This window comes from Acyrthosiphon pisum, chromosome A1 (assembly GCF_005508785.2).
Source record: "Acyrthosiphon pisum isolate AL4f chromosome A1, pea_aphid_22Mar2018_4r6ur, whole genome shotgun sequence".
Lineage (NCBI taxonomy): Eukaryota > Metazoa > Arthropoda > Insecta > Hemiptera > Aphididae > Acyrthosiphon > Acyrthosiphon pisum.
In genome coordinates, this window is record NC_042494.1 from 1,307,190 (window position 1) to 1,329,828 (window position 22,639).

The window sequence follows — 22,639 nt, forward strand, 5'->3', positions numbered from 1 at the left end:
AAATAATTTCTGGTATGTTTAATAAACAGACAAAACTTGAGCGGTTGAGCCAGAAAGCAAGCAATAAAAAAAAATATATATTATTATTTGAGATAATATTAATTTGTAAATATATCGTATACCTATATAAGAGTAATAGAGTATATAAGTGTTCAATCAGGTAAAATTGATTTATAAATAATGCAGTTGATATATATTTTCAAAAATATAAAAAGGAAGATATCCTATAATAAACTACTTACTAATATTATTGTTTATCAATATAAATATTGCCATATAATAGTTTGTAGACTTTTAACTGATATAGGTATGCAATTGTTTTTCTAAAATATCTGCTACCTTTTATTTAAAAATGATGTTACCTAGTTAGTAAAAAGGGTACCATAAAAAAATTTAAGCAGTTAATATGTGGTTGCGATCAAGGCGAGCAGTTTTTTTTTACCCATTCGGGCCGGTCAAAACCTTTGCCCCCCTCTATTGAAAACTGAAATGACGCCACTGATTCAGGAGTTAAAAGGGATAACAGTTGCCAATCAAAATTTTGAAATTCTAAATGAACCATGTTTTAGTAGTTTGTTACTAATATTTTATCGACATTAGTACTCTATTACTTCCGAAGTTATCCGTAAACTTAATTAAGGGGTTGTAAAGACATGCCGATACCCCTGTAACGAAATGAGTTCAAATCAGTTCCACTGGTTTTGACTTCGTTAGTGTTTATTTGTACTCTGTGTCCCGTCGTTATAGTTTTACTCGTAAAAAAGTTTCTTACAAGGGGTGCTCTGGAGATCCATAAAAGTATTTTTTAATCGTTGATATATTGTCTGATTTCATATTTAGTAAATGTATTTTTATAATGCAGGGTCTGGCGATACGATCGCCAAGAATTTAAAGTCGATTAAAATCATAGAAAAATATTTATTTACGTTAGATTTGTAAGCGGGATATATTATGTGAATAATATATAGGTAGGTACAATAAATATTGTTTTCAATTTTAACCAACTTTAAACTTTCGGCAATCGTATACAAATGTAGCATGAACGAAAGCCCTTGGTTTGAACCAATCATTTGGAGGTGGGTATGCAGTCATAGCACAATTATTTTTATCCGTCCTAACTACTGAATGGTTGCAGCACTAAATCGGCCTTCAAGTGCGGACTACGAGTAATATACGCATAGCTCTATCCAGTATGTATTATAATCTAAGCTTACATCAGTGTAAGCTTAACAGTGTTGTGCACCAATAACTTTAAAATGATCTAGATAAGACATCAGATAATTGAATAAAAAATTATCTATATAAAAGATAAGATAAAACCTTAATTTAATCTAAACAAAAAACGGATAATTATACAAATTTTAGGTTTTTAAAGACTTTGTAAAGTAAATCTTAATGTGTATCTACACAGTACACATATTTATAATCGTATAGTTAAGATTATATATTATAAGTTTGCGCCACTGTTGTATTTTTGATATCCCTTTTTCCTACTTATCTGGTGGATTTTCCTACAATTTTCTTTCATAAGAACCTTGTCCTGACAATTACGAACACAACAAAAAATGAATCAGCCAAATCAGTTCAGTAGTTTTCTCGGTTAGCGTGGTCGAAGAAAATCTTTACAATTTTATATAATAGTATAGATTATTAAAAAAATACAGTTTAGATTAAATTAATATACTTGAATCAAAAACAGAAGAATGACTAACGAATATTAATATATGACATTAAACATTTTAAATTATCTGGACATTTAATTTTACTGTCGAATGAATCAATGACACAATATAATGAAGCAAAAATGTAATAATTTTCATAGTATTGGTGGCTTGGGGTGTGCGTGAATCGTCGTTTACCAACAACATATTTACCACATTAAATCTGATAACCGTTGGCATCGTGATCGTCACAGGGTTTTACAAAGGTGAGTGTTGTATTCAAAATTCTGACCCAATCGTAGAGCGCTAATATTTTATAACAACTATGACGAAATTCGAAATTGTAGCCAATTACTCGAACTGGTCTATTCCAAAAAGCGAAATACCACTCGATGCAAAAGGCGGCGAAGGCGGATTCTTACCATTTGGATGGGTTGGCGTAGCAGCGGGAGCTACAAAATGTTTCTACGCATTCATCGGTTTCGAAGTGATCGCCATGACTGGTGAGTATCACAATATCATATTTTATTACATCACAGTTCATATAATTCATAGGTATACGATCGGTTTTTCTTATTATTACCGCCAGGCGAAGAAACGAAAAATCCCAAAAGAGACATACCGCTTGCGATCCTCGCGTCTCTGTTCCTGAGCACGATCGCTTATTGCGGCGTGGCCTCCGTTTTGACATTCATGTGGCCTTACTATTTGCAGGTATGCTTTCGAAATATTTTTATTTAGTAACTCGTAGGTACTTTTACTAAGTACATTTTTTAGATTGATTGTGTAAAAATACCATCCATGAATGGGGTAGATACAAGTCGTTCCCTAACATCAATAACCAACGACTTTTCAGAAATTAGTTTTTGCAAATATTTATTACCTATACCTATGTACGTATTTTTTTGAATTTGTTTGCCCTTATTCTCAATATTTGTTAATCATATTGGTTTCAAAAAAAAAAAAAAAAATTGTGAAATGTATTGTTATTTTCCATGTGTCTGTGTGTGTATGTGAGGGAAGGGGGGTTGGCTAAGGAATCGATGCTTCAGCCCCACCCATTCACCACGCAGGTAATCCATTTTACGGCTAAACTAATGTCAAATTAATTCAAACTAATTATACGTACCTCTTATTATACGATTAAATAAAATCACAAAATATATTTGCGGAAAGTCGATGGTGAAGGAATACTTACGTAGAGTAAACGTTGTTTCTCATTATGTTAATATCGACGTACCACTTTCAGGATGCAGATGCACCACTTCCGACTCTCTATGAAAATTTGGATATGCCGACGATAAAGATTATAGTCGCAGGTGGTGCGATATTTGCATTGTGCACGAGGTACATCCGCCTCCTCGACGACGTATCACAACGTTGTCGATATAATAATATCATATAAATATATAAATATTTTTTTTTTATTAATTTGTACATTTATACAGTCTTTTGGGTACACTATTTCCACTGCCTCGTATCTTGTACGCGATGGCAAGCGACGGTCTGATTTTCAAGTTCTTGTCGAATATCAACACCACAACCAAGACCCCTCTGATATCCACGGTCATTTGCGGACTTTTTGCTGGTAATAAACCCAGGTCGCGAACACTCGTCGTCATCGTCGATTGACCTACCAATAATCGTATTTTTATATAAGCTGTAAATGCCTACATTCGTTGTTATCTGTAGGTACTTTGGCTGCCGTATTCAATCTCGAGCAGCTCATCGATATGGCGTCCATCGGCACACTACAGGCCTACACGATCGTTTGCATTTGCGTGCTGATATTGCGGTTAGTCCTAGGCGTTTTCGATAGGCGGCAGAAGCGGTTTTTTTCTAAGGGTGAAAAGAAAATAATGTGTTATTGCATTATTGTTTAACAGATACGCCGACAACAGTCCGTCCATCCAAGACGACACAACAAAGTCGAAAGGCATCACGGTTTTCACATGGTTGAATTTGTCGAATGCAAAAGTTCCGAACTCCGACACTCAGTACGTTTCAAGGGTGTTGATATTTATATTTAGTACGTATATAATATATTATTGTATTAGTACGATATAATGCTATCAAAATAAGTGCACCTACCTTTACCCCGTATCTATGTATACAAGCGTTCATATGAGTATTATCATATTGGTTATATTATATACTATATAGGTTGATTACTATAATTCCTAGATAACAAAAAAATGTAAGTAGGTATATAAAAATATTTCGAAAGACGAAAGGAGTTGAAAAAAAAGAGTGGTTAGTTAAAAATAAATGGGGAAAGTTTCTTATAGTTTGTGGAGAAAGCCAACTGGAGTAAAACTCCATGACTAAGAAAAGTTAGCACCAAATCATAGAAAATTTTGACGGGAGCTTAAGTAGCTCCGTAATAAACTATACAAGGGTGGACTGGCCCAGGGTGCTATAAACCAGGTAGCAACTCGGCTCCCCATTCGTATTTATAATGCAGGCTCTAATTACCATTTTCGGGCCTTTTCTCGTATTTTAATTTAACTCGTATTGTAATGAAGAACTCTTTCCTAATTTTAGTAAGTTTAAAAAAAATGTACGGGCTTATAATTAGTTTTTCACCCTAGACCAAAAGTATCCAGTCCGTCCCTGAAACTATGTATTGATATATCTGTATAGTGTATATATATATAAGCAAAAACCTCAAAAAGGGACGTCGGTCCTGTGGACACAAATGAACAATTACCACCAAAATAATATGTAAACAAAAATTATTGTAAATTATGAATATAATACCGGCCAAGGTTTAAAAATAAATATATAACAATGTACATTACCCGATGGAGATATATACGCGCCTCCGAAGCGTTTACCCTGCATCTTGCCCGTCGGCGGAGCTCCCTGCGGGAAGGATACTCTGCTGTATTACTGCATGATCTTCATGTCACATCGCGGGAAGCTATAACAAATATGATACATTATAATATTAAAGTGGGCACTTTAGGATTTTCCCTGCAGAGTTAGTGCACACACACCTGGTAGGTGGACCGTGACATAGGTGTGGGGTGTCGGTATAGACTATAGATAGCAGAAATGCACAAAGTTGCGTTACAATAACTATATTTCAATATAGGTGTATGTACGATTGTGTATGGAATAAGCTTGGTGAACATAGAATCATATCATGGAAACACGAAGAACGTACTCATGATAATAAATATAATATCTATTTTTGTGTTGTTGGTTACGTTATTCATGCTGAGCAGACTTCCGACAGCAGTGGAAGATCTAGCGTTCAAGGTATGAGTATGTTTGATAGAATTGATTTATCTTCTAGAAAATCATGCTAGGCACATGCCTATATAAATTATAATCAATTGAAAGTTTTCAAGTTGAAGAAATACTAAAAAAATTAAAGTAATTCGATTTATTTTTATTTTTTTAGGTACCTTTGGTTCCCATCATACCATGTTTGAGCATTGTACTAAATGTTTACCTGATGATGGAACTAGAGTACAAGACTTGGATAAGTTTCACCGTGTGGGTCATATGTGGTAAGTTCATCTTATTATACCTTCATTTTTAGCCAAATATTATGTTCAATGCTATAAAAACTTTTCTGTGAAAGTGAAACTCATTGCTATATTTTTCTTTATTCTAAATGTTTACTTAAAATTTTACATTCTCTTAATGTTTACAGGATTATTGATATATTTTTTCTACGGAATCGGTCACAGTTTGGAAGCCAATAAGCAAAAAATTAACATAAACACAAATCAAATCAAACCGAGTTAGTTGTTTGGATATTTGTAAAATTACCTATTAATTTGAATCAATACAATTTAGATTCCTTATCTGTTTTGAAAAATATGTATACTTATATTAGAGACCTATATTGGTAGGTACTTAACAGTATTTATATAATATTTTTTATTAACATATTCAATAGTTGTCGTATTCATGCAATTATAATCAGACGTCATTATCCAAAAATATAATTAATAAACGTCAATAATTATCTAAGTTGATATACGTTAATATACACAATATGCATAAGAAACAAATCAATTTAGTAGTACTCGTGTCGCTTGTGAAACTTGTGTCGCAATCTTTGCATGCACATAACGAAACAATTATACATACTAATATTATATTGGTTATAATTAATGACCCGGTAGCATGAATCCAGTACGATTTTTTGCTATGTAAATATGCGTAAAACATGGGCATCACACTCGGCCACTCAAAGCAGATATTCAAATAATCATATTATTTACTCTACAGTAAAATATGTTATTATAATATAATATATAATTACATACTAAATGAGCTAAGGAAGCATCATTTTATATTATAGTGTATAATATTATTGTTTATTTAATAATAATCAACTATAATAATACACGTTATTGTTATGAACACCACTAGGGTCGATGATTTTACCTCGAACTCGGTTCTATGTTTTTGTGCCATATGTCACAGTAAATATATTTTTTATACTTATGTCAATCAAAAAAAAAAAAAAAAATCGTCAAGATCAAAAATTAAAAAAAATATATATTGTTGTCTAGAAAAGGTAAGGTTAGGTTATTAACCTAATCTTCTGTTCAATATTTCAATAGTAAAATTATGTTACGCGGCGCATTATATAGGCAATGCAGATACTCTATCAATACGTGTGGCTCGACGGTTATACATTTCCCATTATAATATATTCTGATGTTTGGGTTTTTTTGCGAAAATGGCTTAACGGATTATGTACATCAAATCTATTTAGTATATAACAGCATTTATCCTATATTTAATTACCAAGATTTTATTCACATTTTCAGAAGATAGTACCATCGTATTGTCGTCTTCCCTGTTCGGAACTACCGCCACACGTCAGAAGCGTTCACCAAAAATTATTTGACCTACATTCAGTTGTAATGTTTAAATCAAAATTGCGTTGGTAATTATTATTACTATCGTCACATACCAGTTACTGAATATAACAACTAAAAAAACTTAAATTATTTAAGAGGTGTTACATAAAATATTCTTTATGACACTATAGGTAGACGACAACCGTGTTAATTAAATATGTAAAAATCTAACGATTTTTGAACTAATAAATAATTCCCATTTTAAAATCTGTAACTCAAAAGTTTGTAAAATGCATATTTTTATTAAATAATAGATTATATTACATATTTTATAGTATTCGTCACACAATGTTCTCATACTTATTTATTTACTTAACACATTTTAATATTATTTAGTACATATTCAAAGTGATTAGTATATAAATACTATTTTAACGATAGTATTACTGTAGCCTGTGTCTACTTTAAAACTAAAAAAATACTTATATGATAAAATTTAAATAATTAAATATATTGAAAATAAAAAATAGTTTATATTTACAATATATCTCACAATAACAACATAAGTATATTGCATAATATTATTACACTACTTACTTTAATATTACTGCTATCGAAAATTACAAATAAAAAATAGACGGGTGGGAGATACAATAATTAGGCATTATTAACATTTGCGAAATAATGCCTAAAGGCAGGCCATCACGTTTGACTGGTATTTTTAATAGCAGTACAAAAAAAAATTTAACACATCTTGGACACCTATTTTATATACAAAAGTAAATAAATGATAAACATATAAACGGCTTAATGCTATTTACCGTTATTGTGATGAATAAATCAAAATACATTTTTTGAATCTTATACGCGTGGTTGAGAAAATACGCAATTACATTATTATACTATACAGCAGGTTGGCGGTTTATGCCTCACTTGACTAGAAGTCTCTTATGATCGAGTTTAAATTATATTTTATTTTTGTTTAATGAATATAATCACGATTTAAATATTATAAATACATTTAAAAAAAAATACAATAATATAGTCGACACGTTTTATGATAAAAATAGAGTTATTTCATTATTTTTCCAATCTGTAGAAATATTATTATGTTATTAAGTCTTGATTCCATACGATATTCAGTCTTGACGAGCCGTTCGCTAAAATTTCATACTATCCAATTCTTTTCTAATTTCCAACCGTGGTTTAAACTCAAACACAAAAACGTACGCAATAATATTATATAACGACAAAACAAAACTAGTATTTTACAAACAATTAAATAATAAAAATCCACTACACAATAATGTTCATCTTACACATAAACCTATTTACAACATGTATTTCAAATCGGTAATTATGACTATCATTATAAATAATAATAGTATACCTACCTAACAATAGTAATAATTATAATAGTGATAAGAATAAATAATGTTATATATACTGGTTATTATCGTTTAGGCTAAAACAATGTGAAAATCCACGGGACGTCACACGTCACGTTAAAATAATATAATAGTACAATATATAGTAGTCGTGGGAAAATACTGATGCGGTTCTCTGTCCCGAGATCTCCGGAAACTGTAGTCCACAGGACCTGCAGGGGACGCACTCGGATACCACTTCCGGTACAATGAGACATCCGACGTGTGGAAACGAACGCGAAATCACACGGCGAAATTGACCAAGACGCTTTCGTCGAACGACTCCTGGCTGGTGGGCGGTGTATCCAGCTGAGGCAGCCCGAAGTCCACGTACTCCTGGTTGGCCGTCACCGACAGTATCTGATCGAGACTCTCCACCAGCTCGTCGAACATGGGCCTCTCGTTCGGATGGTAACTCCAACAGTCCCGCATTATCATGTATCTGTGATGGAACACACGAGAGCGACGACTGAGTTAATAATAATCTTTAGGTAGGTACCGCAAATATTTGTATATAGTTATAGTAATATTCTGTACACGGTACAGCGAGTCGAAGAGTAACTCGACTTAAGTTACAAGTTGCTGTGACGAAATTATTTTTTAAGATGTGATTTCATACTTAGGTTACATTGTATTGCAAGTGACTTACGTAATTTAAGTTACTTTTTTGTACCCATAGTAGAATTACTAAATTACTCGAAATTTTATTTTGATATAACAATACAATACAAAACTATAGTATATAACAAGTAATATAGGTACTCTTAGTACAGATTTAGGAACGATTCTAGTTTAGCAACTTTTCGATTTTTAAAATTTTTTTTTTTCAAAATGTGAATTTAATGGTGCTTTTTAAGACTGTAAAAAAAAGCCCAGACAAACTTCGTTTTGAAGTTATATATGAAAAACTTCAAAAACTACATTTTTTTCGTGTAACGCAAATTTTTTAAAAAATATATACTTAGAATTTATTATCACTTGGACAAAAAAATTGAAAAAACACCAAACACAAGTTCCTCCGCACAGCATTAAAGCAATGTTGCGCACATACGTATAAACGTAAAATCACAAACTTTGGATGACTATAACTTCCAAAACAATGGTTCCCGCAAAAAAAAAATCAAACAGTTTCGAAATCAGCGTTAAAAACCACATATTTTGAAAAAAAAAAAATTTTAAAAACTATAAAAGTGTTCGTAACATAGTTTTATATTTATTCTATTAGTATACGTTGACCCTATAGGTCCTTGGATTGAAATTTTTATTTGATGATTCCATTTCCAACCGCAATTCAGCGGTTTAAATATTTATAATAACAGAAGGTATGTGCAAACTCACATTTCCAGAGAACAACAAGACGGTTTCTCCATACGATGTCCACTCTGTAGCAAATTGAACAACTGCTCCATGTTGGGCACGGAAGGATAAGGCGTACCTCCTAAGGTCATAATTTCCCACAACAGTACTCCGTAAGACCATCTATATTTTTGTATATAAACAACAACAAAAATCATTACAATATGTTTACATTATCATTTATATTTTCATCAACCATCATGTCATTAAGAACGTAAAATAACAAATCTATAATTTTGTAAATGATGTGCATAATCTTATAATGAGATATTGTAGTGTTATACGACTACTTCTCCGTCGTAATTTATGGACCGTTTAAAATATTAAATACCTATCCATTATATTAATACTTAGGTACAATAAGTACATATTTATATTTATTTTATATTTTATGAATTCAAACGAAAAAACAAATTTATTTTTATTTTCTCACAATCTGTTCATAAGTATACATTTATTAGCGTTTTTATTTGAACACTGTACACAAACAATATTTCATTTATTTCATTTACCTATTGTGTCTTACGATTCTAACAAGTCATTATTATTTAATATTTTATTTGTTACATATAACATATTAAACTATATATTTGATTTGTTTTGTTTGGTTGAAAAATTAAAGCTAAATTTGTCAACAGTTTTTAAATATATTGAAACAATTTTAGTTAAACGCTGTTGAATGTTGTATTATTTCTAGGTTACAGATTTTTATTTTATAACTAGAAACCTAGAATCAATGTTCTTATTTTTCAAGTTCTAACAGAGTTTTGTAGGAGTAATAAAGAATTTTATGTGTTAATGATATGAAAATTCTTTATCTATGGTCATTTTTTTACCAAACGTAATTTTAACTTACACATCAGACTGATTTGTGTATATTCTGTGGAATAAGGCTTCTGGTGCCATCCATTTTACCGGGAGTCTTCCATCGGTAGTTTTTCTGTAATATTCTTGATTTTGAATGTCTCTAGCTAAGCCAAAGTCTGCAATTTTCATTACAAAGTCGTCGCTTACCAAGACATTTCTTGCTGCCAAATCTCTATGAATACACTACATGAAAAATAACAAAACACTTTACAATAGATAACATTAATTAATATTAAAATATGCAATATACTTATTATTTAATAAGTATATTTCACGTAATTGTGTACATACATTTTTTGACTTAAAAAACTATATAGTATTATTTATATTTTATTACTGACTGTCATGTCGGTTAAAAAATGTGTCTCACCTTTCTGGACGCCAAATACTCCATTCCTCTAGCAACTTGATACGCAAACGATACTAAATCCTTTTGCGTTAAGGTGTCTTTGAGGTTTGATCCGATAGCCGGTTCGTAGCCTGAAGATGGCCTGTGTTGTCTCAAGAAATCCCTGAGGTTACCATGTAATGCAAATTCTACTAACACGTACAAAGGTCCGTCTTGCGTACAACAACCCAATAGATTTATGATGTTCACATGTTTACCGATCATCTTCATCATTTCCATTTCCGATACTAAATCCATCATTTCGGTATCAGTGTGTCCGTCTACATGAACCGCAAATTAATTTAGTAAATTAAAAAGCTTATATTTTAAATATAGGAACCGACGTTTTAAAAAGATAATAATTACCTTTCAACATTTTTACCGCCACCGTGTGCATTACATTTTCACACAAAATTCCATCGGCTTCCCCGCGCAAAACTTTACCGAATGCTCCTTCGCCGAGAGTTTTACCTAGTGATAGATTGTCCCTCGAAAATTCCCAACAAGGATCCAGAGGCAGCTCGTATTCGGACATGCATGCCTGGTCAAGTTTTGTGTATTTACTTTTTTGTTTTTCAATTTTAACTACTGGCATCAACTGAAATATAAAATTAATCCGATATTATCGTATAAGATTTATTTAAAAAAAAAACACGTTTGTATATAGCTAGCTAATATTGTAAGTATTAAATTCAACTCACCAATGGTTCGCTGGCATCGGCCATCTGTTGCTTTTCGATGATTATTTTCTTAGTCCATTGAGTGATCATTGCGTTTCTAGCCGATTCTCTAGCCACCAACTCCTTCAATTTTTCCCTCTTTCTCTGACTGCACACCAGCATTATGACGCACACGAAAATGACCAGTACGAAGCTAATGCCCAGAGCAGCCAATTGGTACGTTTGCAATTGAAAAGCTTTGATTTTTATCGGATCTTCCAACTCTAAAATATTGTCATCACATATTAAATTACGTTACCTGCAGTGTATATTATATTGGTAACATTTTGTTTTCCCCAACTACTTACCATCGACCACTTTCAAATAGGCACTAGCGTAGCTCATGCCCAGACTGTTACCGGCCACGCATGTATACCATCCTTCGTCCAAATGCGTCACGTTGGACAGTTGCAATAATTCCGGGTTCCCTTCGCTGGGAGCTCCGTTCTACAATAGACGTGAGAGATCAGACACGATTCATTTACACAATTATAACGAATATGACGTAGATATTCTTTATGGAAATATATTATAACTTTATATCTCTATAAGACCCGGCAATACGAATAAAGCGAGCAAAAACCATAATTACTGCGAACGGTTGACAGTTATTACTATTTAATATATTATTATAATATAAGCGTAAAGCGTGTTAGTTAACCGAAAAGCTCAATTTTTTGTTGTTTCCCAAGCGTACCTCGACCTTCACCATTGTTGTTAAGTTTATGTTTTCAGTATTCTCCACCGTGATTTCCCCAATATACCATCCGATGTACGGATGCAAGTCCGACAACACCTTGCACGCCAAGGCACCAGAACCACCCAACACCAAAGTAAGGTTGTGTGGCGCTTCCGTAAACACCGGACGATGGTGTAACCGCTCTAAAATAATAAAAACAAAATACAGGTAAACACGCGTTAAACAATTTTGTGCACGTGACGCGTTTTTTACGTTCATTATAATATAATGTAGCTTCCATCCCCAAAAATCAAAATATGCACGCTCCGAATTGTATATAATATTTATAATATACATTTGTTTTTATGTACATAATAATTAATATAATAATAAATAAGCTCCAAAACCACCCGCAAAAACACCACCATAGCATGCCACCGACTTCCAACAAGTTTGGCTTCGGTACCTGTATGACAGTGCCGTTTTCTAGATTTTCTTCGTTGACGTTCCCGACATTGGCGTTATGATAGAACCATCGCATGTAAGGTTCGAGATCGGCCAACGGAGTACATTCAAACGATACGTTAGTGTGTACCAGCGTGGTGACGTTATGAGGCTGCCCTTCTTTAATGTAGGGCTTATGCGGAAATCTTTCTGTTTTTATTTTAGGGTTGATTTCGTAAAATTAATTTCAATATTTGGTTTTTTTTTAATTTCAAAATCATTTTAATGTTATAATATTATGTTATATCAAACGATATTATACTATACGACGATAATCGCTTTGCTTACCTATTATTTCGACCTTATAAGTGAAATCTATACATCCGTTCTCGTTGGTAACTTTGCACGTGTAATTACCGGAGTCGGTCGTTACCAAATCTTCCAGTATGATGGCCCATTGCGTGTAACGGGCTACACCCAGTTGGCGTTGAGGAGGGGTGACTCCGTCTTTGTACCATGTTACGTTCGGCAAAGGATTACCTGTAAGCACGACAAGATTTATAATTTATAATTAAATTCGTAAATGTTGGACAGTTTTAATTTTTAACTACTACCGCACTTTCGTTAGCTTAAAAACTTGACATTTACCTTCAGCTACACATTTCAATTTCAACATATTTCCTGCGGGCTTTGCGATCACTCTATGCATGCTATCAATTTTTGTGAATTTAGGAGCAGTAGAATTTTCTGTTGCATTGAAAAAACCGATTTTTCTTGTATTGTCGATGATTTCCCCATCTTCTACTTCGATTCCAGAGTCTTGGTCATTTGCATCATTAGCTAAAATAAAAATAAAAAAGTTCAATCATTTTACGGTATTGTCTTAGTGACATAAATATATGTAAATTAATAAATTGATTCTTCATACCCAAACTTTTGTCCACATCCAATTTAGCACCAGTCATTACGCGCGTTTTTGATCCATTTGTATAACAGACATACCATCCAACATCATCAATAGTGACACCTTCGAGTATCAATACACCATTAAACAACTTGACCTGTAAAAAAATTATATTTATTTTTATGTCTTCAAATTAAAACATTATAACTGTCTTTTAAAGTATTAAATATTAATTATTTCTAAAAAAAGTTAAGGTATTATTAACTGCATATTGGGATGATTTTAAATATACATTTTTCGTATTAGTTACAGCCGTGTATAATGAAAAGCTGTAACTATTAATACTCATTTTTAAAATAAAATTTAAGAATATGATGCACTTTATGGCTGTCAAATAATAAATTATGATAAACAATACTTTTCAATAATTATAGTAATAACTAATAAGAATCTTACGTTGTGGCTGTTGACCATCTTTGTAGATAGTAAAAGATCCTCGGTCTCTATGTCCCGTGGATTTGTACCATTCAAAAAGTACCAGTCAACGTTTGTATGAAATTGATCAAAAGTTTTGCAAGAAAACCGTGCCGTGTCCCCAGGCTTTAAAGTCAAATTGTGTGGATATTCGACCAGAAGAGGTAATTTGTTTTGGTCCTCTGTAAATCAATTATACATTTGTATTCATTAAGACGGAAAAAAAACTGGCACACTAATTAATAGTAGTAATCGTCCTTACCGTAAACAACCACATTGAATTTATGCTGGATAGAACCGAAATCGTTCTTCACCACGCAAGTGTAATTTCCCGCGTCTGACAATTTTACTTGACTCGAAGTGTAATTATTAACGTCTGCACCACCCTCGACGAGTAATGAATCGTTTTTATACCAAGAAAACACTGCATCAGATGTACCTACAATTTAAAAGTATATCCAGCTATTAGCTTTAAATTTTAACTAACATAACGTCATATAATAACATGTAATAATATGTTTCTCATCATAAAAATATAAATGTATGTTAAAATTATTTTCTTCATATTTATGTCAGACAAAGCACAATCAATAATTACTATAATAACTCCGTCAACATCGTCAACATATACCTACTAAACATAATATAGAGAAGAAACGATACTGCAGATACGATAAATATCTTTAGTTGATTGTGTTCTATAGTTTAAAAGAAAATATATGAATGTCTTACTCTCGAAGGGACAACTCAGCGTTAGAATGTCGCCTACTAACAACGCCACGTTGTTATCCATGAAAAGTCTGTTGATAAATTTCGGTTTGGCTCCCTCCTTTCGGTGTGAAAGGCTCAGAGGCGCTGTCAATTTCAGCGTTTTGCCATTACCGGTAACTTCCGACCTTTTGTACGTTATCAACGTGAAATTACGCCATTTGGAAAACACTCCGTTCTCGGTAAAACCACTGATCAAGCAAGAATATCGTCCGTGATCGGAGTGCTTCACGTTCTTGAAACGCAACCTGTGGAATCGGCGTGGACAATAAACCAATAAGTAATCGTTTGCATAAGTTATTATTGCAAAACAATGCATACCATTGCAATTTGTTTGACAATATGCTCGGTGAGTCGAACGGAGTTTCGTCGTCTGACTCTTTGGTCCATTGGACTTTAGAGATCTTATTGGCTTCTGAATAATCGCATTTTATGTTTAATCGGTCACCTTCGACAGCCGAGACAGTACTCACCTCGTCTGAAATTAAAACGATACAACTGATTATAGACAAATATAAACATATTTTGTAAACATAATTCGGCAATATCGCCTAAATACCTATATAAAGTAATTTATAGATTATAAATTAATTTATAATACCTATCTGTGATTGTTTTTATCCTAAATAATTTGTTAATTGTTCATAATAATTAATAATAGAATATCCTTAGGTAAATTCATTGGTTATATATTACAATTAATTATTGTATATATGTAATTTGAAATTGTAAAACAATATTGTTATATTATAATTATAAAACTAAATCAACATACATATAATAATATATTATACGATTATTGTTCAATGGTATTATGGAATGCATAATTTTTTTTTATCCACGCAAATCGTAGAAGTTCATATTTTGAGAAATGAGGTTTAAACTTTCAGACATTCAACCATTATAATTCTATATTTATACATGCGTGCAGTCGCAGGCACTGTGGTTGCGTACTGAACAAACATGGTTTATAAAACGAACCCGCTCCAGGCGAATAAAAACTTATTTTTACGACCGTTATAATAATTTGTATGCACCTTATTTAGATGAAATTAAATTAACGCCAAATATTATCGTTACACTTAAGACCAGTAAACGATATTATATATCATGCAAAAATAATATTATAGTAAACACGCTCGTAAATAATTGTCTAGAGACATTTTCGTGTTAGCAGCAATATTTTTAACTGACACCTTTTTTTAAAAAAAATTGTCATACTAATTATTGCTAGTAGATATAATTTTCTCCATTGCAAGGAAAATTGAGGAATCATAAATAATATTAGGTTTGATTTGCGTTTCTATGGCCATAAATAAAGCGTTAATCAAAATTGGTTTGAAAAAATTAAATCCAACCCAATAACATTTTACGTTGAAAAATCTAGTCAAGTCGCCTTTAAGATTATGCGCAAAAAGTCGTTGCACTTAAAATATTACTATAATTAGTATAATATACTGTCATATAGTGTCATATTATTATACCTCTCAGAACTACGTAGGTAGTATATATATTATGATAATATTATAAGCATGCAAAATATTGTTATATTGTCATAACATTATAATAACTATATGCTTCGGTCGGGGTAATGTACCTATAGATATATTATTAGGTGAATGTAAATAATATTTAAATATTATTATATGGCAATACGCGACGTCCGAGTTGAATATACGATTTTATTTTTTCAATTCGAAATCCAATACCGTTTCGAAACGTATTTTTAAACTGCGACCCTCCCGCGATTCCGAAAAACACACGAGTTTGTTTGCGTCGCGTTCCGAGAAAAAATAAATAAAAAACCACTGTAAAAAAATCAAACGGTCGCTCAGCAATATCCCGTACCCGTTTCTGGACACGTTCCAAAGGTCATCGTGGACTACTAACCTTTGGCGTTCGGATATTTTTATATAATGGAACGTTAACACGCGACCGTGTACAATGCACACTTTTTATAGTATTTTAATATATTTTATAATTTTTCTCGTGTGTGTACTGAAAAGTGGACGTGAGTTGATTTTTTTGCGTATAATATTATTATTTTCCTCGGCTGATTTCCGAACAACCGTGCAAAACAAACGACGTTTGCTTGGAGTTCGGTTCGTTGCGAAACCGTAATGGTCCAGCAGGGGTCACCGATTCATTTATCACTGGGAATCTGGTAAAATTGTTCGTGGGCCATCAAAATTGTTGACGTCAGTTGAACACTTGAACGTATAATACTAACGGTTTTTACTTTGTTTTTCTCGTCCGCGGGTCTCCGAATAAAATTTGTCAGCCATTTGGTCACCCCTGTGTTATACAATAATATTATTATGTTCCATTGTAGTATTATCATATTAAGTCAACAACGACCACTGTATTATAATAACGATGACTATCGTCCGTTGCCAACGAATAACGCGAATCGGCGCCAGTTTAGATCGCAGTGAAATAATTATTTTAATAACAGATATACGGATATTAGACGCCACCATACATGTTGTATATATACATAGTACAATACAGTCTGAGACTTTGTCTGCGATCTTAATGAATCATACACGTGTTAAACTTGTGTGTGTGTATGTGTGCCTGTTTCCTCAAAACGTACTGTGACTAATGCACCATTTTTTTTTCGAATATTTAAATCCGCCTCACCGTTATTACTATAGGATATGATCTATGAATTCGTTCAAATCATGAGCAAGTTATTATTATAATGTTTTTTTTCAAAAGCTTAACTTAACTTCTGAGTGTATAATAATAATCTTCGTACCATGACTACAGACGAACATTATTTCGAATTAAATATCCGTTTGAAATAACTAAAATGAATTGTACGTTTAAAATAAAAAATGAAATAAAAAACAATCCACCAGAAGTCGTATAATATTATGTCACTATATTTTACTAACGCGTTTATTTATTTAACGCTTTTGGTGTACCTACCTTCTAATATTATGTTTTTCGAATGGGCTGGTAAGCACAATCCTTCGGCTAGGAAGACAATCGCCACGACTACCGTTGGTAGTATTTTCAACGGAATCCGATGGTTGATCATTTTTCAATTTTCTGAAATAAAAAAAACAAATTTATTAATTTATTTACCAATAACAATATTATCGTATAGCAAATAATAAAAACAAAATCGTGAACGACATTAGGGACAATATTAAGAACTCAAACTACGTGGTATAACATTATAATATTATAATACAAGCATTATAATATTCCGTTTCAATCCCACTATATAAGATTATAATATTAAACGTTTATTTCGGACTCGAGATGGTGCGCGACCACTCGAATGATGTTCAAGTATAGGGACCTCGCGTTCGGGTCAGATTGGTTTCTTCCGTTCGTCCCTGTTTTTATCTCAATTTACATGCGGCTCTATATATACACTCTCAATCAGTATATTGTCTCCTCCGCACGAAACGGGGCCAGACGAAAGGCATCGAGACGTCGTTATCTCTGTCCGTTAATAAAACCACCATTATAACGATTAGGAGCGGCCTAGCTGAGCACTTCAACGTGTGTTTTACAAGAATGAAGACATATACAGTATGATATACGAGTTTTGGTAATTGAGTAAAAATAAAAAAACATGTAGGTACAATACATAATAAAACGGCTCCCCTATACACGACACCGGTTGATCCATTTAACGCAATTGTTTCAAAAACTATCGACATTTTTGAACATTTTTTTTTTTTACATTATTTTAAGTCAGTTAAAAAACAAAACATTTTTTATTGTTACAGTTTTTTAATTCCTTATTCTAAATCATGTTCTGCTTCGAAATTTTAAATTTAAAAAGTATACTGTCAATTGTCATTGGACAGAATAATACGAATTTAAAAATGATAACGATAACAAATAGTAAAAAACATAATTTTTTTTCAAAACTATGTTTTTATGTGACGACTTGAAATTATTTGAAAGAAATATTAAATATTCGTGATTTGATTTCTGAAATAATGAGTGTCTTACGTTAAATGGATACCCCGTGCCTACTACCTATACATAATATATGATATAAGTATTATTATACGTATTTTATAATAAATAAATATTTGCGCAGACTACGGCACAATATAGAAACGGCGGAATGTGAACTAACATCAAAACTAGATGGCAAGATTATTCGTACGGTATTTTAAGGAATGTTCGCACATTCCAATACACTTATAATAAAGTTATTATTTTTTCTGTTTCTTTTTTCGATTCGGATAAAAATAGAGTTAAATGCGATCGTACAAGATAATAATATTATGTGTATAAGTGCACAATCGACCAAATGGATGACCATTATGATATTATAGACAATACACGGTTGTGTTCGGTGTTGTAAAAAATACGATTTGCACACACCCGGTCTGTGTACACTTAATACATTATTTTATTTATTCAATAAACCGTAAGTATTATACTTGGCACGTTGGAGTTTTGTAGTTAACATTATTGAGGTTGTTAACGCAAGGTTATACGTTTGCTACACGGCAGATTACGACTTACGAGTAATGCGACACATTATAACGACACGCGAATAACAAACATATTAAATCTCGTGCGATCTAAAATGACTTCGGACGACATAAACGCATTGTTCGTGTGATTCGATCGAAAATTTCAAAAATATTAAATAATAATAATAATATAATACGACGTTTTGAATATTCCCGATGTGATGACACATTTGCACAATGTGTAGCCGTATATAAATAAATTATTTATTCATTCGTCAAGTTGGACAATATTTTAAACTCGCGACATAATATATTATACGATTAACTACCCTAAAAATTACACTTTTTGCACAAAAATTAATATCGATTCGAATCAGTATAATATATAGTTACCTATTATTCAAATTTGAATGCTGGGTTTTTACTTTTTTTAGCGTATAAACGTCCTGCAGATCATGATCTGGTGATGATCACGATTGAGGTCTCGTCAGTTGTGTCGTATAATTTTTGATGGCAGGTATAGAATTAAAGAAAATATGATTGCCTACCGAAAATTAATTTCATAATTTATTGGCGCATTTATTTCCCACACAACCGGTACGTGGCGTGTAGCCGCAGCAGCGAAATTATTAAATTTGCTTTTGCTACTTCAATGGCAGAGATTGCTAATGCAACTATCAATTTAGCCTATTTAGGTTATAATCAGCATTAATTTAATGTGTGATCGTGTTATTCAATATTTGAATTTATATCAAGTTGTACATAAATATAATATTATGTATACTTTATATTTAATAAATTGATAAAATTATATTTCTCGTCTGCGCATTATGAACGCCTGTCTCACGGCAACTCCCAATATTTTTATTATTATTATTATTGCCAATAAGTATATTATACACTATCTATCTACTGCTATGGGGCGAAAGCTAATTATTTTACAATGTAACATTTAACAATATTATCGGACGTAATGGCAGCTAGCTGCTGCTGCTGTTGCCGGCGCTGTTAAAACGATAATTATTATTACCATATATATATATATGTTATAAGTTGCCGAAACGAATCAATCGGGTTTTAATTATTATTAAGCTGTCCCGAGTATCCGACCCGACCCGGTGGTTCGTGCCGGATCGGTTTTTTATTTTAATAATAATAATAATAATGTGATCGCACGGTATATTTAATAATATTACGATATGCGTCCGACGTGCTTCCACCCACGAACCAGATAATATACGAAACGCTCGTGAACGATATCCCATCAAGTTATATTGGTATCTAATATTTAATATTATATCGCTTAATTATTATCAACATTATTATTATATATACTTACGTTACATACATAATATTATTTATTATATATAATATAGCTATATATATTCTATCAGTCCGCGTTTTATTACCGTAGTGCATATACATTCGTTTACAATATTATATTATATTAATATGATATAATGTGCGAGCGTGTGTGTGTAGAGTACATTTTTATTTATGTGTCGAATAATCCCACATCATAGGTCACAAAACCCAGAGCTACAGCGGTAGGTACTATACCATAATAACATTATATACACACGTATGCCTACTGTTCTGTTATTTTAGTACCTATAGTATAATATACGAAATTATACTGTGTAGGTATAATATGTTACGCGGTTTTCTTTCTTCGGTTTTTTAATTTTTTTTTTTAATATATATTTTTACAGTCTTTGGTCGTAAAAAACGATCTCGTACCATTTTTTATGTGTATATTTTTATTTTTCGGGAGGTCCCATTTTACAAGGCTGCGTCGTTACCACCGGTTGTAAGCATTAGGTACGTCTTTTTGTGTACTTACGTTTTCCCCTATCTGGACGAATAATATAACAACGACGACTATATTATAATACAACGGCGCATATAATACGGGCACCCGTGTACTTTACGATCATAGTATTATTATTGCTATTTATTATTTATTAGGATCGTATTAAACTTACGATGGACGGCGGCACTAGAAAATTTCCAGGAATTTCTCGGCGTGGTTTTGCAGTATGCGATTTTTTTCAAAATGATCAAAATTTTTAATATACTGTAATACATAACATTATTTAGGTTTGGTCGCCACGGCGTATATTATTATGTACCTACATAATGTGACTGCGTGTGGAGGTCATTTATGGGGGTGCGAGTGAAGGACTGTTGTAACTAAACGCTGCCAAACGTCTGATTCGCAATTCCCGTCACACACACTGTGTAACATTATGTAGACGTCGGCCTACACTTTCCAAATAATAATATGTTGATACTTGACACTGTATGCCATTATTATTTATTGTATTACTATTTACTATAGTGTTATTATTGCGCGAGTGATGTAGAATTACACTAAATTAATTTTTTAAATAATATCAACAGGAAATTTCCGAAATTGAATATAGATACTTACCTAATTTAAAAATACAAAACTCGAACATATTATGTACATTTTTTAAACAAAACTTATATAGGTACCTAATAAACAGTTTTCTGAAATTGAAAATGTATCCAAAATAAATGCGAAATACACTGTTTATTTATCTTTACGTATATGCGGATATACCTATCAATATTTTAATGTCTTAGAAAAATGTATAACGCGTAGGTACAATCAGAAATTTACAAATTAAAATTTTCTTTTAACATCACTAAAATAAGTATGAACTGATATGGTCAATATACGCGTTATTATTATCATCGTTATTAGCATTATATTGTGCGTACGGTCGTCGCGGGGACGATGCAGCGTGAAATTGATTTTGCGAACATACTCCTAAGCATATATAGGTACGTGCGACCGGACAAAAACAAAATTTTCAAACGACACCGTAAAACGCTCATTTGTATAATATATATTAAACGCACACACCCGTACAAAACGCACTTAAAAAATATCGATATATTATTTATTATTTCTCGAAATCGGTTGGCGACTTGGGTGCCTACCTAAATATAGACGTACTACGCCGCACATAATAATATAATATAATAGATGTGTTATTGCATGTTGTACTCGAAGAACGAGCGTAGATGGACAAAAAAGTAAAACTAAATAACGGTCGGCAAAACAAAAAAATAGATATTTTTTTTTTGAACATGATTTTGTTCTGTGTCGTAATAATATTAATTATTATCTATTTACGATATTTTGTATAAATAATTCATTTTAATTTTTAACACTATTATAATATTATTATTGGTATATTTTATACATTGCGCCTGCGTCTGCGTTATTGCGATGGCGGCTGAAATGTATAAATAATTTAACTAACTGAGTAGGTACCTACAGATATTACTGACTATGAATACATAATTAAATGTCAGACACTAGGAAAACGACGTATATACACCATATCCCATTATATATATTTAAATGTACCTACAGAATTTAAAAATATATACAACATTGAGAATGAAATCTGATTTTGCTTGCTGATGGTGATAATATCAGGACTAGGATTTGTTTTACTTGTACATGTAAATACATTTTATCGACTGATATACAAGATATCTTATGGAAGTATTGCACGAAAACACGACAAATCGACATTAGTCACAGCTTAGGGTGTTTTGGCAAAATCATTGTTCGTTGATGGCAACAAATATTTTTTATATATATTTTTTTTAATTTTAAAGATACGTCTT

At 32.1% G+C, this 22,639-nt stretch overlaps 2 protein-coding genes across 3 annotated transcripts in view; one reads left to right on the forward strand and one right to left on the reverse strand.

Annotated features, from left to right (window-relative positions):
- Window positions 1–1,038: 1,038 nt before the first annotated feature.
- Window positions 1,039–7,243, forward strand: LOC100159139 (high affinity cationic amino acid transporter 1). The gene is made up of 12 exons (XM_008186568.3): window positions 1,039–1,076; window positions 1,800–1,927; window positions 2,009–2,164; window positions 2,251–2,375; window positions 2,911–3,008; window positions 3,110–3,249; window positions 3,354–3,456; window positions 3,548–3,690; window positions 4,759–4,925; window positions 5,071–5,179; window positions 5,326–5,415; window positions 6,458–7,243. Exons 1-12 carry the CDS (start codon window positions 1,039–1,041, stop codon window positions 6,535–6,537), a joined length of 1,377 nt encoding a protein of 458 aa, XP_008184790.2. The 3' UTR covers window positions 6,538–7,243.
- LOC100161175 (fibroblast growth factor receptor homolog 1) overlaps window positions 6,773–22,639 on the reverse strand; it is a 37,396-nt gene continuing 21,529 nt past the window's right edge. The window contains exons 2-17 of one of the 2 annotated variants that reach the window (XM_008186561.3): window positions 17,451–17,573; window positions 14,838–14,994; window positions 14,481–14,764; window positions 14,011–14,187; window positions 13,731–13,930; window positions 13,299–13,431; window positions 13,019–13,210; window positions 12,719–12,910; window positions 11,945–12,129; window positions 11,556–11,694; window positions 11,230–11,471; window positions 10,895–11,126; window positions 10,511–10,809; window positions 10,130–10,323; window positions 9,256–9,396; window positions 6,773–8,359 (exon numbers count right to left, since the gene is read on the reverse strand). In XM_008186561.3, coding sequence (XP_008184783.1) covers window positions 8,161–8,359; window positions 9,256–9,396; window positions 10,130–10,323; window positions 10,511–10,809; window positions 10,895–11,126; window positions 11,230–11,471; window positions 11,556–11,694; window positions 11,945–12,129; window positions 12,719–12,910; window positions 13,019–13,210; window positions 13,299–13,431; window positions 13,731–13,930; window positions 14,011–14,187; window positions 14,481–14,764; window positions 14,838–14,994; window positions 17,451–17,562 — 3,078 coding nt within the window. In that variant the 5' untranslated portion in view covers window positions 17,563–17,573 and the 3' untranslated portion in view covers window positions 6,773–8,160. Of the gene's footprint in view, window positions 8,360–9,255; window positions 9,397–10,129; window positions 10,324–10,510; window positions 10,810–10,894; window positions 11,127–11,229; window positions 11,472–11,555; window positions 11,695–11,944; window positions 12,130–12,392; window positions 12,581–12,718; window positions 12,911–13,018; window positions 13,211–13,298; window positions 13,432–13,730; window positions 13,931–14,010; window positions 14,188–14,480; window positions 14,765–14,837; window positions 14,995–17,450; window positions 17,574–22,639 lie in introns of both variants that reach the window. The other variant, XM_001943120.5, reaches the window with a different exon arrangement.

Coding starts and splice junctions, on each gene's coding strand:
- LOC100159139 (XM_008186568.3), top strand. CDS start 1,039: ATGAACGAAAGCCCTTGGTTTGAACCAATCATTTGGAG. Junction 1,077..1,799: donor TTTGAACCAATCATTTGGAG/GTGGGTATGCAG, acceptor AATATAATGAAG/CAAAAATGTAATAATTTTCA. Junction 4,926..5,070: donor TGGAAGATCTAGCGTTCAAG/GTATGAGTATGT, acceptor TTATTTTTTTAG/GTACCTTTGGTTCCCATCAT.